This window comes from Drosophila mojavensis, unplaced genomic scaffold (genome assembly GCF_018153725.1).
Source record: "Drosophila mojavensis isolate 15081-1352.22 unplaced genomic scaffold, ASM1815372v1 contig_80, whole genome shotgun sequence".
In the NCBI taxonomy this organism is placed as follows: Eukaryota; Metazoa; Arthropoda; class Insecta; order Diptera; family Drosophilidae; genus Drosophila; species Drosophila mojavensis.
This window is the reverse complement of record NW_025318906.1, coordinates 1,009,815-1,032,643: the sequence shown is the minus strand read 5'-3', so window position 1 is coordinate 1,032,643 and position 22,829 is coordinate 1,009,815. Positions and strand designations below refer to the sequence as shown.

Here is a 22,829-nt window from a genome sequence, read left to right as displayed (position 1 = left end):
CCTACCAGTCCGCCGTCTCCTTCTGCTCTGCCCCATTTCTCTCCCTCCCTCTCCTTCTCCATTCAAAAAAAGGCACTTCAAGTTCTTTTTTTTTCGGCATCGCCTGCAGCTTGCCTCACGGCCACTTGTTTTGCAACTCAGCAATAAATTCAAAAATTGTGAAATAAATATGAATAAAGAAAGAAAAGAAAGGGAGGAAGAGAGCAACACGAGTTGCTGTATTTATGTCCTTTTACATTTACATTGCCTTTTCTATAATCGGATTTGAATCCCAAGCCCAAAAGCAGTTGCTCTATTAAGGGATGTGCGTATGTGCGAGTGTGTGTGCTGTGTACTGTGTGTGTGTTAAAAAGCAGTTAAGACTTCTTCTAGACGAGCCCGAATGGAATCTAGCGTAGGATTAGGCTGAGGCACAGGCAGCCAGAAGAATATTAAAATATGTAAAATAACAAAATCTGTGCATAATAAAAATTATAACAAATATTTAAATATATATAGGATATTTGTATGCTCGTTCCAGGAGTGAATAGAGTATATTAGTTGTGTACCAAGTGCGAAAGACTTTAGTTCGGGCTTACCAAGTGCTCGTTACGCCCACCAGGGGCATGGCTAGTGGAGGAACTATGCAATCTCAAGCAAACTCAGCTGCCATCAGCCTCAAGTCATATTGGGTCGGGTCTTAACTTATATATAGCTTATATAGCTCTATATTCCTTTAAATGTCTTTTTGTTCACAACATAATTTTTCTGTGCGCAGCATTTTCCAAAGGTATATAATATATATTCAATTAAGCTTATATATTCAATTTTACAATATATTATTAAAGATTCCGTTCTCCATTTAATTTCTCGTTCAAAGGCGACAGAGTCCATCTGCCTCACTGATATACCCATAAATGAGCGATAATGCAATCGATCACATTGTAAGACACTCGCAATAAAAAGAGATCCAACTTAATCTCTTCCTTATAGACTCTGATTGTTGTCCAAGTCCAACTGATTCATAATCTGTATATGTATTGTATATGCATTGCTTTCAGTCGTGTCACTTGTCTCTCGGCTCTTCACATGCTGATTTCACTCTCGTCTCATCTCAACCATCGGCTTGATCATGCTAAGCCGTCGTCGTTTTAGCACCCGAGAGACTTTGCTTGGTGCAGTTGCTCTTGCCTCTACAGCTGAGGCGGACGTCGTTTACTCCCAGTTGTTTTATATAAATTCTCGATTATCACATTTTAAGATTATTGATAGCATAGCTATAGATCAAGCTACTATGGAGCATTGCGAATAATCAACGCCAAATACCCTAGAGAGATAGACAGAGATGCCACATCTTATCTTAGCTTAGCTCTCGCTCGAATCGAAGCAGATCAAAAATAAAATTTGTCTTTCAACATTTTGCTGTCTGTATTTGCCATTTATTTATTAATTAAAAAATAAATATTATTTTGAATAATTATAAAACCTTTTTGCTAATTACATTTGCCGTTCAAACGTAACATAATTGCGTTTGCTTTTTTCGTGAAAAATAAACATTTGAAATGTTTTTCCTTTTGGGCTGCATTTGCTTGTTTTGCAGCTGTTTAGCCTTGAATTATGAATGCGGAAACTTAAAGCCAGAAGGCGTACAAAACCAAAGAGTGGAACAACTTCGCACTGTTTGGCTTAACTTATTGACTGAGCTTCCTGTATTCGAAGTGTGCCCGAGACAAAAAGCCGAGAGAAATCACAACGGCTTAGCTGAAGCACTCACCTGCCGTGGCGCACACACACCCACACACACGCACACACGCATACACTCATAAATACGCAGTCATGTGTTTATGGTAGATTAAACGTTGTGCTGCCCCAGCTGCAAATGGGGAATAACAGGCACATTTACACACATCCATAAACACACGCACACACGCACGCAGTTACACACATCGTCATTCGCACCCATAGCTGCGGCATGTGGCATGCTTGCCTTTGGCTGATATTTTTCCATTTTTTCTCTCCCACTCTCTCTATACTCTGTTTATAATGTGCAAAAAAGTTGATATTAGTTGTCCAAGCAGGCAAGGCACGCCCACATAGGCGCGCCTAGTTAAACGATTTCTGTTTAATAAAGTCTTAGTTTAATTGTCGGCTGCTAAAAACTCTATATATGCTTCGTTTGGGGCTCTGTTCATAGCCTTTTCTTTGCCATTTTCAGCTCTTTTCCGAGTCATGAATCGCAGTTTGTTATATACCATGTTACACAGATTTCTTAAGCGTGTCTCATCCGATTTTTTCGCATATTCCAAATGGATTATTTCTTTAAGTAACTTCCGATGGTTTTTACGTTTCAAGTAGAGCATTCTTTCGTTGCTTCAACCCGCCTAAATCCATTAACTTTCCTTTCTTCTATGGCTAGTCTGCCAAAGTCTTTTTCACATTCCCTATATTGGGTTATTTTTGCTTTTCTTTCTATTATACAACGCATTGCTCGGTCGTGCATGCCCGTTCGTCGCCTTTTCTGCCGCGCATTCCTTACTTTATGCTATCCCTAAGTAAGCAGCTCATTTGGTTAGAGCAGCTGCTGCCTTCCATGGCGCCTGACCAGCCGCACAGCATGAGCCAAAAGTGAAGCTGAGGATAATCAAGTCTAGACCGGATGCTGCAAATGCGGCACTTAGTTAGCGTTATATCCGGGCCCGACTAGCCGGCCTAATATGTTTATATTATATATCTGCATTTATGAGGTTACGCATATTCATTTACACAAATTTCATTTGAGCTTCCATTAAAGTTTGTCACAGCAAAGGCCACGCTACATTTGTCATAGACAAAGCACAGCTCAGTCTGCGTCTTTCTCTCTCATCCAGTTGCTCTCTCCCTCTGCCTCTCTATGTGTGTCTATTGTCATTAATTATATTTGTGGCATTTGGAGAGGCTCTGCAGTTGATGCTGTTCATTTTATTGTCGGTCAACGCCTTGGGCCGGAGCCTTCTGGGCACGTTTCTAATGCAGCTAATGAAGCAGCCCAAATGCCACGCCTCGAGTGACTTGAGCTTCCCGTTTGCGACGCTTTATTAATGAATCACGCCTGCTGAGTCACTTCAAATACCCTTTGCTAGCGAGGGCGTAAGCCCTGCTCGCAATTTGCATATTGCGCATACGCCGCGTGTAACGTGGCCACACTTGCCAGCTGAATGGAGGTGAAAACGCACATCTGAAGTGGGCCACGGGCGGCATCTGACTGCCAGATACTCGCTCAGCTACCAGGAAAAAAGTTCACTTATAAAGAAGGCGATGAAATAGATCTTAAATAATAATATACAAAAATATATAAAATATAAATAAATCATGTATTTCTGAATTGATTAAAAAGTATTGCAAAATAAATATAGATATGGAAATATTAAGTCAATTGAAACTTCACTGATTGAGGTCAAGCATTCTTTCCGTTTCCGTTCCTCAAGCTGTAAGAGGTTACCAGAGTTGCCACGCCCCCCATTCAATCAGGAGCACACGCATGCATATCAAAGGCCGTACTGCTATACTCCTCTAACACTCAGCGAGCGGGCATTGCAATGCAAACTGTAAACTGTAAATTGAAATCGAAAATCACATAAAAATTCCATGAAAAATCTGAGAGCGCAAATTATTTTTGCAGTTCACAGTTTCAGCTCACAATTCACATTTAATTTTTAATACGATTTTATTTTTGTATTTTCACAAAAAGAACTTAAAGCACATAAAAAGGTTCGGCAGCGGCTGCCGCCCACTATTTCCGTCTGTCCAGCCCGAAGCGCTCAAGCGTTTGAATGGCACACAGGCGCCCCTGTCCACTCAACCGCCTCCCTCCACTGCGCCTCTACGTCCCTGGGGCCTGTTATGCGTGAGTGAGTGTGTGTGTGTGTACGCTCTAATGCGCCCATTTCCACTTACTTTAATAGTTTTTGTTCTTTTTCGGGCATCCAGCACTTGGCCGCACTCCAGACCTTACAATGCGGCACTTCGAAAGCCTCTACAGATATGAGTGCTGCTAGTTCTAGTTCGATTTGTTCATTTCCGACTCGTGAACTACAGAAATACTCACTTTTCACGTAGATCATAATTAAATACTGAACTAGATCAGTTATGAACTACATCATTATTCATTATCATTTATCATTGGCAGTTCCTTAAATAATATTATTAAATAATAGATTATCACCAAAAATTCGTTCACTAGTTCATATGAACCATATCACATAAAGTGAATCGCTTAGCTCCTCATGAAATCTCTTCGAAATTATGAATATATACCCATTTAAGCTAGAACATTATCCTGTGAACGAATTTCGAACTAGTTCTCTAGCTGATTCCAGCAAACTTTTCAACAACGTTGCAACGTGAACTGAACAAAATTACACAGCTCTAATAGAAATCACTCACATATAACGCATGCACAAAGCACTCACACATACACACACACACACCTGTACACACACACACACACACACACATAGACACACATGGAGACATTGTGTTTATGGCTGTGTTTGACTGCTTGAACTTTTTTGTGTTGGCCTTTGCCCTAACCAGGCATTGATTAAAATGCCACAAACATCTGATTGCTTGAGTATCCCTTTTTAGAGAGTGTGTGTGTGTGTGAGTGTGTGGCATGAGTTTGTGTGTGGATGTGTGTGCGTGTGTGTGTATTAATGGTCAGGCAGATTTTTGTTCAAGCACTTTTTTGATTGTTTCTAAGCCAACAGTTTATTGAAATTTTCAACAAGTTTCCTCAGCAGTCTAAGTTGTGCATGCATGTGTGTGTGGTAGTGTATGTGTGTGTGAGTGTATTGTGTGAGCGCGTCTTTTGATGGCACTTAATGACTACATAATGTTCAGTTTGAGTATTCCTGGAATGTGGGCCAAAGCTTTTGGCAAACAGAAATTGTATTTTATTAAAAGCAATTTCAACTTGGCGACAAAATGCCCCAAGAGAACTAGCGAAAGAGACGGCGATAGCGAGTGAGTAGGAGAAGGAGAGTGGTGGAGATGGGGAGACAGAGCGGGGGTAGTTAGAGCAAAACGTTTTCAAGCACGTCTCGCAACTTGATGTTTTCTAATGGTCGCAGTTGAGAATTATAAATTATGTATGAACAGCAGAAATGCCTGACGACAATTTGTATAATTGCAGAGGAAAACAGATGCGTGACAAACATATATATAACTGTAGAAGTATATATATACTTTTATATCAAATTTGTATAGATAATGTGTGAGAAATGCATAATAGATAGCGTGCATAAATGGACAACTACTAATTAAGAGGTAAAGCGCTGTCGCTGCTCGCGCCACGCCCATCAACAATGCATTTGCAACACAAAATGTTCATAATTTGATAATACGCCCCGTTGCACAGGGCGACGCCATGCGATGCCCCGAGATGCGATACGAAACGCTGCGATACTAGCTACCTATTTGCACTCCATCAAGTGGAAAATCAAAGCGCCAGTGGGCCACGACAGCGAGTACTGACTGTGCAATACTCTATTAAGGCAAAGCAACTAGAAACTGGAATTATTTAATTGAGCTGTGACGGGCAAAGTTTAGTGAGGGAGCGCAATGCTTTCTCTCTCCCTCTCTCATCTACCCTCTTTCTCTAACCATCTTTGTCTTTGTTGCTCTCTATCTGTCTATCTGTTTCCCTGTCTAGCTCTATCTTCCTCACTCTCTTCTCTTCGTTCTTTCACTGACTTCCTTAATGATTCTTTGGCATCTCCAGCCTTGGTTTCTGAAATCTCCTTCATTCTCTCTTTTCATTTTTCTGGTATTCTGGAAATGTAATCGAGACAATGAGGCCTTCATTCATAAAGAAAACTTTATGCTTCAATCAATCAAATTATTTTTTTAAAGCCCCATACAAGGTTACTTGCTTCTCTTTCGCTCTCTCCTTATCTCTCTCTTTTGTTCATTTTTTTCAGCTTACATCTTTACCGCTGATTATGTGTCTCGCTTAAATGCCATGAACTTTGTTAACTACACATGGGATGCGCTTCTCTTTGTCTCGCTCTTTCACTCTCTCCCTCTCCCTCTATCACTGTAACTGACACTCTACCTTCAACTTTCAGAGTAGCTGTTCTGGCTCGATCAATGAATATGCATTTCGTTCCCATTTGCACAGTGCATAAGCGAAGCGTCTTCCACTCTCGCACTCACTTCGGCTGCCTTCACAGGTGGCAGTGGCACAATGCGCTGTGGCAGGCACTGTCACTGACAAAACTGTCGAACTGGCAGCTGGCAGCACTCGAATGTCGCCTTCTATTGGCCATTTTTAATAAGGAAGCATTGGCCAGCTGAACTGCCGGCTCATGCTTGGCTGCCCACAGTCGACAGCCAACAGCAGCAATGGCTGTGGCAGTGGCACTGGCAGTAAAAGTAGCAGCAACTGTGGCATTGACGATGACATGCCTTGGTGGCCAACTAACAGGCCGCAAACACACTGCAAACTTTTGCGTTGGCCCACTCTTTTCCGTTGTTTGTCAAATAAACAGTCGGAGCTAAACTTTCATTTACTCGTTTTCTATGCGATTCACCCTTTAATATGGCGCCAGCTCAAAAAGGGGTCGATTCAAGTAGATCAAAGCGAAATACAAAGCAAAAGTTTCGATTCGCCTAAGGGCACAAACTTTTCTATTTAGCGTATTGCACGGCGCTTACAGGGTATCAGCAAGTCGCGCTTGACTGAGACAGCAATGAAAACCAACAATATCAAATGTAAAGTGCGCCATATGCGACGCTAAGTCAGTCAGGCAGACGAGCAGACTAACGAAAAAAACGCAAATTTGTATATACCCTATAAATGGGAAGAAGCTGAGTGTGGTTGGGTTGGCCTAAGAGTCAGAGAGAGACGGACAAAGTGAAGGGTTAAAGAGGAAAATTAAATATTATATATCAATAATTTCAATAACGGATTTTGTTTTTTCAAAAGGAAATCCTTCAATTCGTTTATTAAAGGGTATCTTCAAGTCGCACACGTTCTACTATTACACTGTGAACTTGTTGCTGTTGTTGTTGTTGCTTAGCTATTGGCAATCTCAGCTTAACTTCCTGCTGCCAAACACACAGCTTCAACCGCCACGAGCTGTGAATTCCTCTGCGCCCTTCACCCAATTTTTTTTTTGCAGCTCAATTTTCATATACATACATACATATACATACATATATATATTTTTGTATTGGCACTGGCATAGCAATCAATAAGCTCGCGTATCCGCTATGCAAAGTGGTTGAACGCATAGCTAAAAGTTGATTTCATTCTACTTTTCTATCGCCAGCCCGTGAGATATCAAATCGCAGCGCTCAAAAGTAGGCAACGAAAATTTTGCCAATCAAATGCCATGGCGCCATTCGAATGGAATTACACTGGTGCGCCCTGGTGGCTGTTTTATATGTCTTTGCAAAGTTTAATTTTATTTACAAGAAATGAAATTTGACAACATTTGCTAATTATACAATAAATGATTAAAATAAGTTCAAACATCAATTGGTTTTTAAGCCAACGCATAGTAGAAGCCCTAAAAATTCATATCCTTTTTAAATTTCTCAAAAATAATGTCTGGTCATTGAATAACGATGATTTGAAAATCGGCTAACACAAATTGTAAGCTGAAGGCAAATGCTTTTCGAAGATAACAGCTGACTTTAACAGCTGTTAGGCTTAACAGTGGACTGTTATTCAACATTTTGGGTACAGTACCTTAAAGTTTGGAGTTTTATTAAGATGTTAACATAAAAAAATTATAAATTTTCATACTTCGCAAAAATGACTAAATACCCGAAAAACGGCAAAATTCCCCATAGTGCATTCGAGGCGCTCGAAAGTAGGCAACGGAATTTTGCAGCTGGGCGCAATTAAAGCAGACGCATTAATGAAGGACACTTGAAAGAGTGCCGTTACGAGTGGTGCTTAAGCCGATGCCTGGAAAAGTTCAGCGTATCGGGTATTGGGCACATTTTGGCCAAGCCCCTGCCCCCACTGCAAAGGGCTCAAAAGATAAGAGCCGGCCTAAAAAGGCAATCGCTTCAATAATGTCAAAGAGTTTCTGATTGAGCTCCTGGAGTGTGAGAGGGGAGTCGAATACTAAATGCCCCAACAGACAATTAAAGGGATTAATAATGAATAAATACATTTAAGCGAGGGTGGATCGAAAAAAAACAAATAATAAAGGGCGTAACTCGCAAAGAGTTTGAAGTTTCATTTATGTTCAGAGCATGTAATGGTCGAATATAAAATGCTCTTATTGAACTGTCGAAGTGTAGGGTGTGTAGTCCGCATCTGTAAACAGTTTTTATTGGCCAATCTCAATTGAATGCTTGAATAGCCCATGCGTAGCACAAATCGAAATCAAATTTGAATAATGTTTCACTGCTTCAATGTTTGTATGAAACGTGTTTTACACTCCGCGGATGTTTGTTTACATGACCAACAAATTGGCTAAAAGCTTCATCAAAGCAAACGAGAAACGGAGGAAGCGAGAGAAGACATAGACAGACAACCGCCTGCCCATCGAAGCTAACGATTTGAACATTATATAATATTATCGTAATCCTGATTGTGATGACACTCATCAGCGGCTCATCAAGGCGGAGCTGTAGGCGGCAACATGCCCCGCAGCAACAGCAACAGCAACTTCAGCTTGCTGTCCGCTGCCAGGCAGACAGACAAATCTCTTTATAAGCATCCCCTGTCTTGGCCAAGCTTCACTGCAGCGCTCATAAAAAAATTAACTCGGGTCAACAGGATGCGGCGCAACATGGCCTAAGGAGGGGCTTTGGCATAGGCGTATTTCTTGCACGTTCTCGAGCTGACAAAGCGAGTATATTCGCTTCTCATTATCAATCACGTATGTCTTGAATCCGTCACTCCTCCATACGGCTTTTTTCCCGGAGTATTTATACCTCGAATTTCAAAATTTTAAGTTGTGTTTATTCCGTGCCTATACAATATGAGCGAGAATTAAGCAATCAGTTACGCTCGACTGCTGCAGAATTTCCGTTTTTTCCCTATTCTTACTTTAAAAAATTTTTATTTGTTGGCATTTCGCAATTTATTTTACATTTCTTCCACTCGATGCGGGAGCGAGGGACTTCGCTTTTACTTTGTCCTTAGTTGATGTTCTAGTTGTTAAATGTTGTTGTTGCTCTTGTTGTTGTTGTGGCGGATCTACGCCTCAGCCAACTGTTTGCTCCTGCTCCTGCTTTCGGACTCTATGACTGTCTGCCTCTCCCTTCCACAGTATCTCTCTCTATTTTTTGTCCATCGCTCTGTCTGTCCGTCTGTTTGTCAACGCCGGCGGCTGCTTCGTGTTGCTCTTTTCCGGTTTGCACTTTGAGAAATTTTCCAGCAATGCTTTTCATTTTCATTTTAATTCCCAACACAAGAAAAATTCATTTTAAACGAGGTTCCTCTGAACAGTTTCCAAACGAAGATAAATGATAGAAATTGTGTTTTAAAACGTTTTCTAACAAAACTCACATATTTCTGAAACTACCCTCGTTATTGTATTTTATTATTTATCAAACTTAATACAATAAAATTCATATAAAGTTTTAAATTTTCAGTAAACTATATTTAACGCCAAACTTTCCAAGAACCAACACAAATCTCAAAAATCATGGAAATGTCAGTTACAGGGTTATATTACCTGTAATTTACGTCAATCAAAAGAAATCGTCATCTTCAGAAGTTTATAAATTTCACTGATTTTTTTGTTAATGAATGAATTCACGCTTATTGCGGAAAATTCTGAGAATTTGAAGATTTTCAGTATAAGTGGAAGCTAAACTTGAAGTGTATTTTCGGAAATAGAAGATTCGCCATAAATATCCTAGTTTTGTGTGAACGTTAAATGCGCAATTTATAAGAATTTTGTTCAGTTCAGTTTTCCAAATGAATTGTTCCGTTGTTGCTATTCAGATGCCAGTTCTCGCTGCTGATCCCAGCTTTGTTTTTGTTTTTGATAAATGCTTACGTTTGACTTACGCTCTTCCCTTGCGCTGTTCCCATTGCTCAGTGAGACTGTGTTGTAATATGCGTGCAATGCGCTGCTTACATTTCTGTTCCAACTGCCATCAATTGTTCCCATTTCTATTTTTAAAGCTGTTCCCATTGCCATCAGCTGAGCCAATTGCAGTACCCCTTCTGTTTTTATAGCTGTTCCCATCTGTGTTTCTGTTTTCGCCTGTGTCTCATTTCGCTCGTCTTTAAGTTGTTGTCGTCGGCCTTTGCAACAATGCTTGTTATGCTGTTCCCATTTGCGCCCATTGCTGTTCCCATCTCCGATTCGGTTTCAGTTTCAGTTTCTGTTTCTGTTTCTGTTTCTTTTTGTGTCTCTCGGCGCGTCCCTGTCGTACGTTTTACAAGTTTCTTTTGTTGTTATTTTTGTTGTGTGCGTGGCCTTTGTAATGCTCGGAATGTTGTTTGTGATTTTCTTGCAATTTTTTGCTTCCTGGAAGGATCGGGGGGAGACGTTGGCGTATTTTTTTACTTATTCCCTTTTGTTGGCTCCGCAGCACCGTTAAATTCAGCCACGCGTAAAGCGCGCTTTATGAATTTCAGTGCGCTTCTCTCTATTACTTCTAGTACTTCGTCTTCTTGCAGCACCATTTTTATATTTATTTGCCGACCTTTCTGCTTAACGGGCATGTGCTGTGCCTTGGGCAGTCGGAATGTTATAGCTAGTTACATTTACGCTAGCGGCGTTTGGCTATTTTATAGCTATATACATGAAGTACGATATATACATAGTAAGATTTAATGAAAGTGAAAGTGAAGGTAAAATGAAATATTTAATTTTTTTAAATAAATAAAATAAAAATATAGGTAATAATGGAAATTTTTGTATAAATAAATATTTAGTACATACGACAAATAATTATTTATATTTTCTCAACACTTTTCTCTCTTTTCAACACTGTCACACTGTCAACACTGCTGCTGTTAGTCAAGCAGCTAGCAAAGCGCTAACAAATACAGAGAAAAGAGAGGGGGAGTAGATGAGAAGAGAGGAGAGCAGTGTGAGGCAGTATCAAGCAATCGCACACTTACAGCTGCCAGCAGCTGGTGCTTTGGGCATTCGTGTTTATTAAGTCTAACTCAATTTTGTGTGAATTTTATTTATTTTAATTTTCTGTTGTGTTGCTGCTGCTGCATACATTAGAGGGCGCAGCGAACTGTTTCCGTTTCCGTTTCCGTCGAAAGAAGCTGATGATGACGATGATGGTGATGATGATGCTCAAATAAGATTCATCTACAACAATTGCTGAACTGTCTGATTTTTTCTTCTAGCCTCAAGGTGTGCAGATTTGTTGTTGTTGTTGTTGGTGGTGTTGGTGTTGTATCAGTTGTAATTACACACTTAGCAATTTAGAGACGACTCTCTGCGTGTGCTATAAAGTTTTTAATTAAAACTTTGATAAATAAGCTCAATTTATCTGTCAAAGCTTTTGCTGCTCTCCTACTCCCCCTCTCTCTGTCTCTTTGACAATGCAGGTTTCTCATTTGTATTGAAATACGTCCGGAAAAATAGGTGCACGAATTCCAGGCACGAAACAATCTTTGAAGTAGCTAATGAATTTTCCGCTTAAAGTCCTTGTAAACAGAATTCATGAATACGAAAATTATGATGCATGCTAATTATGCATAAGCCAGACAAGAAACCAAAGTATATACAAATATATACATATACACATATACATTTATTTCTATATAACGAATTCATATGCTTCCCACGAATATATATTTTTTGCTAACAAATGATTTATGCGCATGCCAAAAGCTGTTTGTGTGCGGCTTTTCCTTTGAAACAGTTCTCCTGCTAAGCTCATAGAAAAATAATTAAATTGCAATTATCTTTATTACAATTTATGTGAATGCGGAAGCGCTGGTTACATACATATATATACAATATATAAGTGCTTGAATGTCATAGAAAAGAAATACTTTATTGAGTTCATCTATTTGTCTCTTTCTCTCGTGCTTTCTGCTCTCCTTCTTTCTTTGATAGATTATGCATGTGATACTTATCTAACTAAAATGTCTTACGTATCTTATAAGTATACTATCTATCCGGGGGTATTTTACAATAACCTAGCAACTCATAAAAAAGGGAGAATATGAATAGATCTACTTACATTTAAATCAAGTTCCTTTCAGAATATCCTCGCATATATTAGGTATTTTAAATATGTGCTCTCCTTGTCCTCGTCACGTAAAGTACAATTTAATATTCGTCCATGTACATAAATTTATATCCTTTTAACGCTTCGCTGCGTCCTTTGAAATGTCATAAAATGCAATTTTTAGAACAGTTTCTATTACATTGGACTCGGGCACAGATACTTATACATATGTGTATATATGTGTGTATATATCTATATATTCACGTCATTTACACTGTGCACATTTGATAAATGCAAGCAGCACTTATTATCTGTGTGCGTGTGTGTGTGTGTGTGTGTGTGTGTCTGTGTGGGCGTGTGTCGTGCAACAATTTGTCATGTTGCTTTGTTGTTTGAGTTCATGTTCTCTTATGATCAATTTTTATTGCACTTGTCATACTTGAGCAAACACAAATGAATTGCCCAAATTGCTAGAAACACACACTCACACCCAGGCACAAGCACAAGCACAGCCACACTCACACTCACACACACACACACACACTCAATTTCACCTCTTTAAGTGGGTCAGAGTTGTGGCCAATGCAATCCTCGGCGTAAAAACTGCGCACACATTTGGCTTTGTGTATGCGATTAACCTACATGGGGCACACAGACACACACACACATACACGCATGTATGCTCAAGCACACACTCACACATGTGACTGAAGTTAACGTCGAGTTGTTTCTCGAGAGCCTCGCTCGTTGGCTTTTCGTGGACTGTGGGTACGTGCGGCAGCATCAAAGGCCATCGCAATGTCTGCGCTGCGATGCCAACGATAATGATGATGATGTGCCTGGCGACGATAATGATGATGCTCATATGCCCAAACCGAAAAGACGCGGGGCGAGGAGCACAAAGGAGCGCAGTCAACGTCTTCTCCGGCTTGTGTTTGTGTTCAATTTGCGGTGGCCACAGTCTGTGGCAGCTGTGAGTTGACACTCGATGACGTCACCGGCAACGTGACGTGACATGCAACATGGACAACTAGCTGGACGAACTTAACTATTCCACTAGCTGCCTGGATGGCTGCTGGGCGCGATTGCAATGAAGCGAAGCAGCTGCAAAATTTCATTTTGCGCCTGATTAACTTTTTGCATTCATTTTGGTGCTAGCCACCCCACCTCCCCACTCCCTCATTCTTCCGCTCCTATCCTCTAGTTTCTAGCACCCCCACACAGTTTGCTGACCTTTTTTATTATTTCTTTCGTTCTTTCGTGCTTTTCACTTTGCCCGTTGGCTTTTACGCTTCGATTGCAATCAAATTTATTAGATCTTTCGAACCGCAAAACTCGTCTTGCAAAAAGTTCCAGGAATGAACCTTTTTTTCCATTTTAATGCCCTACAATTTGGATATATGTTGTAGTAAGCGATATGGAGCACGCTATATGATATGGAGAAGCCTTACCTATAGAGTTCCAAAAAATTAAAAGATAAATGGAGAACACATGACATAGTTAAGACAGAGAGATGATGGGTATCTGCTAGTCAGTCAGCATTCGCCTTTCTCTTTTTTTTATGCTTCTGCCTGATTACAATAAGAGAATTATTGAACATGAGTTGCTCGCAGCAAATGCTGGGTATCAGCTAGTCCATCAAGCTCTTGCTTCTGCACGACTTTCACTTTGATTCAAAGGACAAATGCGATTGGATAAGTTGTAAACTGATTGCAGAGCTGTAAGCCGATAAAGTCAGTAAATTATTTCACAAATGCTGGGTATCTGGTAGTCAATCAACATAATCCCGAACACTTCTATTCGCCCCTTTTCAAAAAGTGCTGTCTGATTACAATATGAAATTTTCCTCTGAGGTGAGTTGGTCTTAGATTATAGCAGCTCAGAGGAAGAAGCCAGTAAATTCCATAAGTAATGTTGGATATCTGCTAGTCAATCATTGCGCACAGAATACAGAAATGCTTCCTCGATGACCAGAGAGAAATGCGATTATATTATTACTGGTTGTAAGCTGTATTTTAGATGAAGAGTCGAGTATAGATTGCGACTAATGGGTATCTACTAGTACATCAGCGACAGCTCAGACTGAGTGAGGATCGCTGATTGTGTATGGTGATTACTGAATGAAGCATTTGATGGGTATGTGCTAGTTCATCAGACTTCCGACTCGATAGCGAATGTCCTTGCAACTCCAGCGTTGATCTGTGGCAACGATTTCCGCAAATTTAATTATGAACAATTCAAATCCAATTAGCTGCTCAAGCAACAAATTGCAACAGCCATGCGAAATGCAGCTCATTAAGTTGGCCAAGACTCAAGCAGCTGCATTAGAAGAAGCACCAACTGAACAAGAAGAAGTGGAAGAAGAAGAAGAAGCTGCTGAAGCACTCGGCAATGCGCTGGGAGACAGCAAAATTTTACAGCGCAGCTCATTTGGCAGCTAAATTTAGGTAGCTCAACAAAAGTTTTTAATAACACTTAAGGCAACAGCAGCAGAGAGAGAGAGAGAGAGAGAGGAGGCAGCATCTACCCCACTCTGCAGCCTCTGGCCACGCCTCTCGCACTCCGCCTGCTCCGTGCTCCTCTCTGTGATTAGTATAAATAAGTATCAGTTAGTGACCCATTTTCTGCACACCATTGAACCAGAAATAAAAGGCTGCAAATGCTGCTCGGGTACAGACCGCCTACCTTCTGCCAGCCTGTGTGTGTCGGTGTGTGTGTGAGAGAGAGAGACTGTGTGTGTTAGTGTGTATCTGCCATCATCATTAACTGGTTTAACGGCAGGACTGCTTGTTGGCTTTGGTTTTTAGTCAGCCTCTGACTTACTGAGCTCAACTACAACTAAGTTAAGCGACAGCTGCACACACACACACACACACACATACACATACATACACACACATGCGTACACTAGGCTCATTAAATAATTTGTTTATTGCAGCTTGTGGTCTCTGACTCCATTAAGAGTTCAAATTAATTGCACTTAATTTGCTCGCAGTTTTTAGCCATATGCTCACTCTGTCTCTCTCTCTCTCTCTCTCTCTCTCTCTCTCTCTCTCTGTCTCTCTCTCTCTCTCTCACTCTGTCTGTACAATAAAAATCGGATTTTATGATTTAAGTGCCACAAATGCCACATGGCATCCACATAAACAAAAAATATGCTTAAATTAAATGTAATGAGGCTGAAACTATAAATCGAACTATTTATACCCTGTATTTGATAGCAGATGGCTTGACTGACTGACTGAGAAGGGTAGGAAATATGCATGAATAGAAATATAAATTACAATATATAAAGATTAAGGCTCTAATTATCGTAATATACAGAATGACAAAGCTGAGGCCAATAATAATGATTAATGTTAAATAATCATAAAGAGCTTTACAACTGTAATAAGACCAATGATGAGGTGCCTCTAAAATCGATTTACTATCAATGACTTCTGATCAGCCTGTCGGAACTGAGCTACCCCATTTCAGAGGCTGCCTTGACAGCGGGCTCAACTCTCGAATGCCTTGACCGCAAATCGTTTTAACTGCTGCGGCTGCTTGGGCCCGAACGGCCGCCATAATTAATTGCTGCTGTAATGAGTTAGCCGCAAAATTGGCCGAGAGCGAAGTAAACAGTAAACGCAGCAATGCTTTAAGCCATAAACAGTTTAGTTGATGCTGGCCAAATGTTTAACTCGAGTCGACTCGACTCGACTGCAACAATGTGCGAGGCGAAGGCTGTCGGTCAAGGCGATCAGGCGGAAATAGTAGTTAATATCTAACACACACACACACACACATATGCAACTGTGTGTCTATAAGTATATATATATCTCAGCTCAGCTACGCAGCGGAGGCATTTTAATAAACTAGGCTAATGAATATTTATAAATTTCACATGTGTGTGTGTGTGTGTGTGGATAGATGTGTGTGTGTGTTGTTCCATTAGCTGTTGCTGTGTAGTTGAGCATTTGCTTTCAGCTGTTGCCAGACGCATAAGTCGTGGTCAGGCCCGGCACATATTGTATATATGACAATGTCAGCTCTCTAATCCCACTGTGTGTGTGTGGGTGTGCGTGTGTGTGTCAGAGTTGAGTTTTTAAGCCTTAGTGCTCGGTTGTCGGTTTTTATCGTCCTCTGCGCTGGGGCATGACGATTGTTGTTGCACACAAAGCAATCCTTGAGTGCAGCTCCATTATTGTGCCACTTCTTGGTAAACAAGCTGTACTATTCGAAACGGGGTATATTGGCTTGCACACATACATGGGGAGAGGCCCTTAGAGTTGCTTTGTAATACAAAGTAATGCATTCAACAGAAATATGCTCTATTAAGTGAGTATGCCACGCCTATAAACAGCTTAATAGAGACTGCCTTGGGCTTGCAGTCAAGTCTCATTGACTCTAACAACTTGAACTCTTGCCAGAGCATCTGGCAGTCAGTAGGCGCCCACCGCCCACTTTGCAGCTGGCTGAGGTGACAAATGTGCTTTTGATGACATTTTGAATGGCATCGTGTTTGCCAGGCCAATGCCAGCATTGTAATCTGTAAGCAGCTCTCACTGGCGCACCGCAAGCATCAATAAAAAATGGCAGCCGTCGAGCCTAGCTGACTGCCTAATGCTCGCTTAGTTGAGAAGAGGTGTCTGTATACGCAAATGAGTCGTAGACAACGCGAAATTCAAGCAGACTTTGAGTAGCTGAGAATGGGCGTTGAGCAGGCCAGAGCAACTTCGCCAGCATCAACTCGCTTTGAGTCTGTGAGCGAGCATGCAAAAATCTGTCAAACATGTGGCCAACAAAAATATGGCCGAAAACAAAAATTGATTGCACATAAAAGGCATATGAAAAGGGGGAAAAGTCTCGCATCTTATTTTCCAGCGAGGCGAAAAAAAAACTCATACAAACAAAAGTTTTATTTTTTTTGAGCCTGGCACACGAAAACGTAAGAAAGAAATGTCAACAACAGCCATATTTTTGAACTTCTTCTTCTTCTCCTTTTTATTATTATTTGTGGCTGAAGAAGCAGCAGAGAGAAAACAAGAAATTAATTCAAGTTTTGCAGTCGTTGAGTTGCTTTAAAATGTAAAGCGAGACGAAAGCCAAAGGGCCAGGGGCGAGGGGCGAGGGCGATGATAACACAATGCAAAGTTCACTTCAGCAATTCACAATTGTTGTTCCAGTTGTTGTTGTTCCACTTGTTGTTGTAGTTGTTGTTGCACAGCTGGTGTCTTGTTCGCTATCCGTGTGTAGGCCTAGTAGATTTAATTAAAATTTTATATAGAAAAACATGGCAAAGGTTGCGCTCAACTTTTAGCTGTCTTTGCCCTTTGCCCTGTCCCCTTCTTCCTCTCCCCCGCTCCCTCTCACTCCCCTTGCCTGTGAAGCGAATCGAATTAATTTTGCCCAAGAACTTTCTCTTTGAAGCCAAGCGCAAAAAGATAGACAAATTGAAATCATAGCTTGAATTATAACTATTATTATAAGTGTTATTATTAGAAAGGGTTGATACTTGAGTCGCATTGCTTGCTCTCCACCTGCCTCTAGCCCTCGAGCAGTTTGAAATAGCAGGTATAATTATAGCTCTCAGCTGAGCAATTTTCATACCTGGTAAAGTTGACATCTGGCAAAATATTGAAATATTAAGTATACGTCTGAGCGCAGGTGCAAGCAAGCTCAGTCTAATTGCTGGACATTGCTAAAGTTGAAACTGCCTCTGAATCAGAATGAGCTGAATAAATATGTAATAGAAGTGTCAGCTCCTTCAAAAATCAAATGAAATGTAGCCAATGAAACCCAAGCCACAGACCTAAAGAGTCTAATGAGCCACTTCCAACATTTCTGGTCGTAAATGCTCAAGTAATGCTCGTTAATATGAATGCCCTTTTTATTGCAGCCCGTGTCATTGCCTCAGCGCATCTGCCGTCAATAAAACAGCGAGAATGACCTTGAAGTAGTATAGAGTCTCTTTGAAATGCGCTCAACTGGTTGACCTTGAAAGAGAATTTTATAAAAATGTTCACTCAGAGAGTCTAGTCCACCTGCTACGCTTCGCTGCTCGCCTGGTATTTTAGGGGGTTTTTAAGGTTAAAATTCGACTCTCTCTTATATATATTCGACTTACAAAATAATTTCGACTTACAATAAATTTAAAAATAGATTAATTGATGAGCCTGATTAACTCTTTCGACTCGTTTAGATAAGGAATTTCTGTTTACTGAAAATGTTCTCTTATAAATGTTCAACAAATTTGCTTAAGCCTGAAATCAACAAATATCTGAACTTTGATAGGCTATGGCTCAATTGAATTTCATTTAATTTTCGAATGGGATTCATATTTAAGCTCCAATTGTAAATATACGAGATGTTGGTTTATCAAATCTGTAGAACATATTTAGCAGAGGGAGAGAGAGAGAGAGAGCGATTGGAAGAGCTAACATTTGTTGCAAGCATACAATTGTATGTATATTAAGTATACGCACAGTAGGCTACAATATGATTCAATATACAGGCTTCTGCATGCGGTCGATTGTTGATTCGAGCGAAACGTAATCACAAGTGTAAAAGGTTCGTCCAAATACCACTATACCAATTATGCACACATGTTTGGGTGCTCAAAATTTAGTTATACGCAAAATTGGGTTTTGGTTTTATGTTTCATGCAGACTCTAATCTTTCTCAATCAAGTTACATGTTGAGCAATTTGAGTTAACTAATTGAATCACCCGACATATAAGCAAGGCAAGGCATACTTTGCAGCCTCTAATGCAGAGCGAGAGAATGCGCAGAATTTCCATAACAAGTTTTTCCAGCGAATAACGAGAAAAACCAAAACAAACTAAAATAAATTAGCATGAATGTGCTTGACTTTTAGTTATGCTTCATGTGGGGTCTGCCAGCCAGATATTTGCAAAGTTTCGACTAGAGATGAGCTGCGCTGGTGGTTCAACAGTCACTGTAACTGATACTCTCAACAGTGACTGCTAAACTGTGACTGGTATTTCCTGGGAGTTTGTTGCATGAGCTAATCTGTCACTGAGCTGAGCTGAGCTCTCTATGATTAGATGATTACAAACATACATGTATAGAGATCATAGTTAGTCACAGTTACTATGCAATATCATCTGTGACTGCTACCACATCACAGTGAGAGGAGCTTAAGCTTAATTTCGAATACCACATATGCATTGTATATCCCTCTCATACTTAATTAAATGCACACACAGTCTCTCTCTCTCTCTCTCTATGCCGCCCTCCCTGTCTATCTCACCTTCTCTGTGCTACGTTTGCTCTATCATAAATGCCATGCGATGCGAGCATCCAATTTGCATCTGCGCATTGTGCAACTCATGTAATTTGCCAGGTAACTGGTGCTCAATTGCCTTCCGAGGACAACTTCAACAAATTGCCAGGCAAGGAGACAAAGCCAAAGCACATACGAGATACGTATTTACATGTGTGTGTGTGTGTGTGTGCATATGCTATTCCAGTTAAAGTTGCAGTCACAGTTGCACTTGCAGCTGCTGCAGTTGTTAAACTATTTTCAAATTTATCCAATTGCTCGCCCTTCGGCCCTGAGCGTCAGTTGACAACTTGTTTCGGTGTTGGCCAAGTGGCAATTGAGTCTTTTAAATGCTCGCTCAACACGTGCAAATGGGGTGTATGGGCAGCGAGAGAGGATGAGAGAGGCCCCTTGTTGACTACTATTCCTCTCTAAGGGACTTATGCTCTTCAATCTATATTCGTAACTCTTAAGCGAACCATCATTGCGCAGTCGAATATACCCGATACGATGCTCGCTCTATTGACATGTCCATTTGTTTAACACAATTTTATAATTTGAAAAATTTGCATACCCTTTAGCATGCATTCAAAAAGCAATTAACACTTTGCCCATATCCCGGGCATAAATAATCGAAAAATTTGTCAGTTACTCTGAACACGTTCGATCCGCTGCTGCTGTTCCCGCTCCTGCTGCTGCTGCTGCTGCTGCTGCTACTGTTCCCGTTCAGCTGATTGCATCAAATTGCATTTGCCAGCTAACGTAATTAGACGACGCTGCAATTGCAATTAGACAGACAGCAGGTGGTGCAGGTGCTGCAGCTGTTGCAGCTCAGCCTTTGACAAGGTAGCTCGGGCTTCTGCACGTCTCAGCCAGGTAAAAAGTGACTTTAAGGCAGTTGCTTTAATGGCAAATTGAATTGGCTGCTGCACTTAGCATGTGCATTGCACTGGAATATAGTTAGTCAGACAAATATATGTGAGTGGTGAGCGAGAGAGTGGGGAGAGGCAAGAGTTGCTAAGGGCTTCTTAGCTGCATTTGCCTTTCGAAAGGTTTATTTGCAATTTTCCTCAACATTTTTGCAACTTTCATTGCTCGCAAATTCGTGCGCTCCAATGGCGCACACACTTATCCGCAGTCGTGTGTGAGCAACTGTGTGTGTGTGTGTGTGTGTGTTGGATTATGATACCCTATGATAGGCTAGCACTCATGCACAGACATGCTTCATTGCTAGCTGAGTAAAAACTTTTACTGATTCACTTTGGCTTTTGCTTTCTATTCTCTATCTGCTGCATATGGACTAGTTAATATCCTACATTAATGCAAAGGCACTACACATTCAAGACCAACTGCTCAAATGTGCTTTTTGCAGGATATTTGAAGCGCCTATAAGCTGAGCTGATCTGCAACTGCAGGTGCATGCCATGGCCCTCGTTTGTTTGCCAGCATATTCAAGCACAACACGTGCCCAGATTATGATTACAGTGATACACACACACACACACATATACATGTTTATTTATGTTTGTATATATAGAGAGAGAGAGAGTTATTTTGATTATAGCCTGTTTGTAGGTTAAGGCAATTTGTATGGCAAATATCCATATACACTTACAGCAATTCAGTTGCAGTTGTTGTTGTTGTTGTTGTTTGATGCAGCTTTTCTGGCTGTGCAATTATCATGGAATAATAAACAAAGCCCCACAAAATCAACACTCGAACGTAAACAGAAAAATATCTATATAGAGCGAGTGCTAAATGAGATTTTTGATTTTAAAGTTTTGCGTCTTTTGTTTGGCTACTCCTCAGGAAGCGGAAGTCGAAAGTTGCTGCAGCCAAGTTAAAGCGGAAGTTGGCCGTTCAGCACCGCCCCCAGCAGCACCCAACAGCGCCAGCACTCAACGCCCATTTAGCGCCGAGAATGCCGAAAATCAAGTTGAAGTACACATAATGCAGTCGCTCGACTAAGAATCTCAACGGACAAATCCAATTCGAAGGCAAACGCAATTTGAGAATCCTTTTCAGCGGCAATTCGTCTCAGCAGCAAGTGCGTTTAATACCGGCAGCCGGAAGCAGGAAATAGATACAGTAATAGCTACAACAAAATGGCGGATCTGGAACGCATTAGACTCGTCCTGCTGGGCGGCGCGGGAGTCGGCAAGAGCTCCATTGTCAAGCGCTTCCTATTCAAGAGCTACACGGACAAATATCGCGCCACCGTCGAGGATCTCTACAATCGCGAGTACGACCTCGGCGGCGTCACCCTAAAGGTGAGTGCAACGAGGACACCTGCCCTAAGTGCTGCTCGCGTGATAACAATTGAAGCAGCTTACCTGTTACCCTCCGTTAACAACTGTCCCCTGTCCCCTGCACTTGCCATCCCCTCACGGGGGGCAGAAGTCAGCCAGGCCAGCAAGGCGAACGCTTAGCAGTTGCTTTTTATGCCTCGTACTCATTCCGAAAGGGTTTTGATAGGGTGTGATGCGCATTTTCAAAACGAATGTAACAGGCAGAGAGTGTAGTGCCAGAGTAGAGGAAGATTAAGAGGAGCCACTCGAAAATGCAGGAGTAGAGGAGTCGAGGAGATGTAAAGTAACAGAGTAGAAGAGTGAAAGAGAAGAAGAGTCGAAGAATAGAAGAATCGAAAAGTGGAAGAGAATAACTCTACATGAATATCATAGATAAGAGTGTAAGAATAGGCGAGTAGAATAGTATGATGAGCAGAAGAATAGAAGAATCGAAGAGTGTAAGAGCATAGTACCTGAGAGACCAGAGGATAAAACTTAAGCAGAATAAGAGTATAAGAGAAGAATAAAAGACTAGATGAGTAGAAGAGTAATGGAGTAAAAGATTAGAAGAGTATAAGATCTGCTAATGATTTGATACGGAAATTCCCTTTAACCTTGGCTCCAATTTAGGGTATCCCCTAGTCGTACACTGCCTATGGGAGCACTCTTGCATGCACCTCTTTTCATTTCCCTTTATTTGTATTACAATTTTATGGGTGTTTGGCTTAGCCGCCTGCCAGGGCATTTAAACTGCAATTTTGTTGTTCGCTGAGCTCCAATTGTTGCACTCTGAGTGCAGCAGTTGCAGCGGCTGCAACAATTTGTGTGGGTGTGCGAGTGTGTGTGCAAGTGTGTGTGGGTTGCGGCAATGTGCCACTAATTAAATCAAAATCATAATGGATGCAACTGAGTTTCCAGTGGCATTTGACTTGCAGCAGATGCAATGCCCAATGAGCAGATAGTGGGCCCAGTTATTAGTGTGAGAGCTTCGATTCAAATGAATTGCGACGGAGAGTTAACCAAGAGCTACACGGATTGTTTAGTAGGAAGTGCAGGACTAGATAATGCCATGAAGTACTGACTGAGCCTAGTAACGCCTTTAGCTCTCAAGTTCTCGAGCTTGTGCTGGAAATCAATTG

The 22,829-nt window shown here is 41.0% G+C and overlaps 1 protein-coding gene across 1 annotated transcript in view; it reads left to right on the top strand.

The window, feature by feature from the left end:
- LOC6578321 (GTP-binding protein Di-Ras2) overlaps positions 1-22,829 on the top strand; it is a 48,622-nt gene that overhangs the window by 963 nt on the left and 24,830 nt on the right. The window contains exon 2 of the mRNA XM_002004198.4: positions 21,212-21,672. Within this exon, the coding sequence (XP_002004234.1) occupies positions 21,508-21,672 (165 nt within the window). The 5' untranslated portion in view covers positions 21,212-21,507. The remainder of the gene's footprint in view (positions 1-21,211; positions 21,673-22,829) is intronic.